The sequence below is a fragment of the Sitophilus oryzae genome, unplaced genomic scaffold (genome assembly GCF_002938485.1).
Source record: "Sitophilus oryzae breed Bouriz unplaced genomic scaffold, Soryzae_2.0 scaffold_551_pilon_pilon, whole genome shotgun sequence".
In the NCBI taxonomy this organism is placed as follows: Eukaryota; Metazoa; Arthropoda; class Insecta; order Coleoptera; family Curculionidae; genus Sitophilus; species Sitophilus oryzae.
This window is the reverse complement of record NW_022147142.1, coordinates 1,855,901-1,862,282: the sequence shown is the minus strand read 5'-3', so window position 1 is coordinate 1,862,282 and position 6,382 is coordinate 1,855,901. Positions and strand designations below refer to the sequence as shown.

At 27.5% G+C, this 6,382-nt stretch overlaps 1 protein-coding gene across 1 annotated transcript; it reads right to left on the bottom strand.

The window, feature by feature from the left end:
- Nucleotides 1–1,730: 1,730 nt before the first annotated feature.
- LOC115887044 lies at nt 1,731–2,228 on the bottom strand. Its single transcript, XM_030906367.1, has one exon. It carries the CDS (start codon nt 2,226–2,228, stop codon nt 1,731–1,733), a length of 498 nt encoding a protein of 165 aa, XP_030762227.1.
- Between the last annotated feature and the right edge of the window lie 4,154 nt (nt 2,229–6,382).

Here is a 6,382-nt window from a genome sequence, read left to right as displayed (position 1 = left end):
TAAAAATGATCGGAATGTAATATTTAGATCTAATAATAAAACATTTTGGGAATGTAAATTATTACTTATTTTACTATTAATTAATTTATCTATTTTTTTCAACATGTATTTGTTTTATTAATATGTATTTATATTAGTTTTCAACAGAGAAATAGTCAAATGATATTGTACCATCTTCTTGTATGGAAGTGAATGTTAAATAAATAACTGAAATATTTATTTTATTTTAATGTCTCCTCCAACCCATTTTATCCTCCTTTATTTTATATTTTAAAATGTTATTTATGTTCATTATCCCCCTACTGTAATACGATCTGAAATATGTTTTTCCAATAAAACAAATATTACATATGATAAAAATTGTCAATTTATGAAAGTTGGTTTAATCAATGCTAATACAATTAGTTTCATACAAAAAATGAATAAAGTAGAAAATGCTACTAAGTTTTTTAAAGTTTTATATCATTATCCGAATCAAACTATTTTTGATACTAATTGGATTGAAAGAACTGAATTAAAATCTACTTATTTTCAAAATGAGTCATCCAACTGTACCAATTTTATTAGTAAAAGAAGTAATGAATATAATATTTTTAATATTGTTAATTTCTTCTTAACTTTTGCAATATTTTTATATGTTACCATTTTAATTATTTTTTTTTATTATAAATATAAAACAGGAAATTTACATTTTCATTAAATCTTAAAAAAATTGTACACAATAAGCAAGGCGCACGAGTCGTGATGCGTGAATAGGTGGGGACCCACGCATGGATATTTGGGGATTTGAATATTAAAGGAACAGTAGAACTTGATTTTATTTAGTTCATAGAACATGTCTTCCAAAATCAACTACAGCTTTGGAAAGCTTTTAAATTCAAAAATTTATTTTCTGAATAAATCTTCAACAAAGTTTGTTCTTATCGGTATAAGTGTGCAAGATTTTTTACCGAAAATTATAATTGGTGGAAAAAATGGATTCTCTATAACTCTAAGTGAAGAAAATTGGAATAGTGTTTGCAGTCAACGAGATGTTATTGAACAGTACTTCTGCTTTCCCCAAGTTGATCAGTCCATTTTAAATATTGAAAACTTTAAAATAAATTTTGAAAAAATTAACGGTTTTCCGATTATAAGCATCAAAAAACAAGATTCAAATTATATATATCTAGGACAAGAGTCTTTGGAGAATTTGTGGCGTTTGAAGGAAGTTGTTGATTACAGAATATCAATTATGAAAAGACAAGAATTTTCATTTTATTTTAAAGTATTTCAAACAAACATTTCTTCACAAGATAGCGATGTCATTGGTAATATTTATCAGATTTTACAACCAAATCAAAACCCAAACAGTGAAAATGTTTCAACAATGTTGGAGTTTCTAACTTTGTATCCTGAAGAGATGGAAAACAAGCTCAAGAGTAATGGACTTAAAAGAAAATATTATGAAGAAATCGGTGACCTTTCAGGAACAGAAAAATAAACTGCATATATTAGTGAAGTGGAGTTTTGCTTATAAGCAAGCTCGAATAAGCGAATTTAGAACTTATTATTTAGATAAACTCCGTTTTAAAAAAAGAATTAACGATTGTAATCTTATTCTTGCACCAATACTAAGTACACAGAAATAAAATATATTTAACACGATTTACTAATACATGTATTGCAATCTATATTGAATAAAACCACATTATTTACTAATCAGCATTTTTATTTCAAATTATATACAACTATACAACATCTTTTTTATTAATCCATGTATTAAACTTTTTATCTAATCCTAACCATTTCACATAAACTTTATTTCGTTTTCTTCTTATAATCTTTTCAATGAGGTATACATCAGAATGTCTCACTTTCTGTAACTCCTGCTCATAGAATCCACCCAGAATTTCCTCACCCCTATCATCTTCAATTAAGTATGTTCTGGGATTTGTCATCTTAACTTTTTTAATTCTAAATATTTCATTTGACCAATTTGGAGTGTAACCTTTGGAAAACGCCTCGCGATACTTGCTTATACGCACATGATCTCCAACTTTAAATTTAGCAAGTTTTGAATCTACTGTTTTAGCATGAGTAAAGATTGATCTTAAAATTTTCTTTTCATTTTGTTTATTTACTTGGTTTGGTTTCATTCCAATTGTTGAATGTTTGGTGTTGTTGTAATCCTTAACGATATCTTGTAAAATATTAAGCCATCTATAATTTCCTTGCAAACTAAACATTTTCCACATTCTGGTTTTTAATGTTCCGTTTACTCTTTCTACTACACTTGCTTTTAAATTGGAAAAAGTACTATAATGATTAATTTTAAATCGTTCAATCAGTTTTTGGAAATGTTGGTTGAAAAATTCTGTACCCCTATCCGTTTGCAAATTTTGTGGGTTGGTTTTTAAAGTAAGTAATATGGTTTTCATTGCTGTGGCAACATCCTTACCAGATTTTGTTTTTACAGGTTCTGCCCAAACATATTTTGAAAACACATTTATAACAACTAAAATATATCTATAACCCCTGTTAAATTTGGAATATGGTTGCATTTCTACTAGATCTGCCTGTAAAAGATCATTTAGTCCTTTAACAATTACTCTTCTTCGCATAAATTTTTTTCTAGCAGGTTTATGTAACTCATTAACTACTCGTTCCTTAATGGTTGTCATACTTTTGAAATTTTACCAAAAGGTATTTTGTTTTTGAACGTAGTTATCCACAAAGCTTTTATACGTCTCTCTCCATTCTTTTAATTTTTGTATTTGTTCATCGTTATTAGTTTCAATCAAAATTTCATTAATTTTAATATTTCTTTGACTAGGTTATCTAGATATTCTTTAACTGTTGTTAATAGAAAATCTTTTCTTTTATTTGCAGAATTTTCTACTTCCGTTTCTATTTTTGTTAGTTCTTCATCCAATATTTTAGAGATAGCATATATAATTTGTGAAAGATTTTGTATATATCGTCTACTATCTAAAGACACATCAGCTAATTGTGCACCATTAAGAGTATCGTTTATAAGTTTACTTTTAATTTGATCAATATTATCAATATCATCTCTTAGATATTTAATTCTTTCTTTTTGATTTTTAATTATCACTTCTCTAATTTGAGTGTTCATGGTCTTATTGATTTCATCAATATCAGCATTAATTTTTTTATTTTCTTCTTTTACATACTCTTTCAACGATTCTAGACTTGCATAAAGTTCATCCAATTTTAAATTGAACTTCTCTAAACTGGATTTTATTGTAGAAATTTCACTTTTACTTTTATTTCTATCTTCAGTTTCCAAAATTTTTTCTGATTTTAATTTTGTAATTTCAGCTAATGTATTATTAAATTGCTGTCTTAGATCTTGTAGTTCTTCTATATCTTTTTTATGGTTAACTATGTGCATATTTAATGCTGTCGCTGTAATTTTCTCAGTTCTGTCAATTTTATCATGAACATCCTTAAAATAAGCTACTTCTTGATTAACTCTTTCGTAAACTTTGTTTGTAAAATCTTCAAATTTTGTTTTAATGTCATTTTTAAAATTTCTTTTAATTGATTCAATTTGTGATGTATCGTTAATGGAATTTTTAATTTGTTCTATTTCTGTTTTTAAATTATTAATTGTTTTTATATTATCATTAAATTGTACAATTTTATCTTCATGTTTTGTAATTTTTTCATCAAAAAACTTAATTTTCTTTGCAAAATTATTATAGTTTGATTCATTTTCACTTAATCTCTTATTTGTGTTGTCTATACTACCTTGAAAATGTTCAATTACTTTATTTTCAATATAGTTTACATCTGTCTTAAACCTATTTAAAATTTTATTTTCAACATTTGATAAGACTGTGTTTTCCAAGGTTGTTGTATTTAAAATGTTACGTTTAGAAATATGACAACCAAATTTATCAACAGACATGGTTTGATATTGGTAAACAATTGATTTGTTTATAACTGTCAATTCGTATTTATAGTATAACTTTAGCCTCCCTTAATTCCTCAATTATAGATAATATTTCATTGTTGTGGGCTGTATTGCCAGCATCTGTAGATGCTAGTAAAAGACGAAGTCGATCCACAAGTTCATTTATATTATCCCAATACACATAATCTGTATTTGATTTATTTATTTTTAAAGTTAAACCTTTCCCTTTCTGGACAGCACTCATTCTACTAGTTCTAAATGGAGCTTTCGGTTTAGCAAAAGCTTCAGTCAACCTTTCCAATGGTGTTATTGTTTTAGTTTTTGTAATACCCTTTCGTTGCAAGTAAGGTCCAATTATTGTTACATATTTATGTGAACTATTTCCTTGCACTTGCTCGTTGGGATCAAAATTTCTACGATATGCATTAGTTCTTTTTAATATGTCCATATAATTTTCTAAATCTTCATTTTTATATCCAACAGGTTCTTTTTTAAAAGTAATTCATATAAACCAACCGTTCCGGGATATTTTATACCTTCCACATGAATATTTTTACCAATTATTTCCACAGGTTTTTGTGTTAAACCCAAAAAAAATTTATCTCTTTCGAGATCATGCACTATTCCATAATTATGATCAAACTTAGACTTTGTATCTCTCACACCTTCATCTATATATGTTTTGGTAATTCATGGAAAGCATTCAACCAATCATCATATCCCGAACTCCCAACATATGTTTGAATAGTTTGTCTTGTCTCTTCTAATATATCTGATAAATTTCTACTTTCTGAATGGTTAAATTGTGAAGGAAATGTTTCTGCAATAATACTTGTTTCTTGTATATTGGGAATCTGACTTATAGATTCTGTTGATCTGTTAAAAAATGATGGAGTTTCAGGTGGTAATATAGGAGTTTTGCCAGTTTTCGGAGTTATTTTAACTTTTGTAGGTGTTGAAGTTTTAAAATATTCTTCTTGTAAGTCAACAGGTTCTTCTTTTATGTGTAAATGTTCCGATTTTCCAATAGCTGAGACTAGTTCTTGTATAGGTTGTGTTATTGGTTTGTAAGTTTGTTCTAACTCTGCTTGTGTTGTAGATGCTGCTGATTTTAGCATATGATACTTTTCTTTTACTGCTTGTCTTGACTTTATCAACTCTTTAGCTAAACGTTTATCCATGTTAGATAATTTTTAAATGAGGAAAAACCACAAAACTCGTCTTATATATAAATATAGGAGTCAAATTTATTTCTATATCTACCATTATTTAATTGACAATCTTTATCAATTACAAGAAAACCATAGGGTTCCCTCCAACATTTAGCACAAATATTTTTAAACTGATCAAATGTCATATCTATCATACAATGATCATTATATATATGTTTTAAACTTGAAGAATCTTGTTTAAACAAAATCAATAAATTTGAATTTTCACGAATTAGTTGTTTAAGAATAGAAGAGTAGCCCTGAAATATGAAAAAACAATCTGTGTTTGTATGTCTACCATGTGTAAAATAATCTCGAATAATTGATTGATTGTGACAAGGAATATCGTCGAAGATAATAACAGAATTTGGTTTTATTTTATGAGGTGAAATAACATTTTCATCATTATCATATTCAAAATAACCAATTTCTTTCATAGGTTCTAAAAGTTGTCTTAAATATTTATATTTCGGTTGATCTAATGATTTTGAATATATATAAACATTTTCGAATCTAATACCATTAGGATGTTCAAGCAATGTTAGCATAACATTAGTTTTACCACTTCCACTACAACCAACAATTAATCCTCTTTTCGAACCACCACCAAACAAAGCACCATGTTTCCTAAATTGTTTGTGTGAAACTTTTTCATCATGGTTCTTAATAGGTAAAGAGAATTTTTGTTTTTCGATCTTCATTTTTAAAATTACTAATATATTCCATTGTGTGTAAAAGTATTTATACCCTAGCAGCAATAGTTTATTTTTAGTATTTAAATACGTTTTAATGATTGTACATCACTCCAGTGAGAACAAAACTATAAATAGGAGACGAAAAAAAGGTTTTGGTTTAGTAAACAAATTAATTACCAACCTTCCCTTCGAATTTCACATACCAGGATATAACTACTGTGGACCGGGTACAAAATTGGAGAAGAGAATAGCCAGAGGGGATATTGGTATAAATCCATTGGATGCTGCTTGTAAACAGCATGATATAGCATACTCTCAATCTGAAGATTTATTAAAAAGACACGCATCTGATAAACTGTTAGGAGATCAGGCTTGGAATAGAGTAAAAGCTAAGGATTCTTCAATCGGTGAAAAAGTAGCTGCATTAACTGTTGCTGCCATAATGAAGGGAAAACGAAAGCTTGGAATGGGTATAAAAAAGAAAAAGGATAAAAAAAGTGGAAAGCTTAACATGAAGAAAAAACGTATAATTCGAACACCTGAAAAAATTGGGG

What these genes read in the sequence shown, in the direction of transcription:
- LOC115887044 (XM_030906367.1), bottom strand. Translation starts at nt 2,228, where the DNA reads ATGTTTAGTTTGCAAGGAAATTATAGATGGCTTAATATTTTACAAGAT.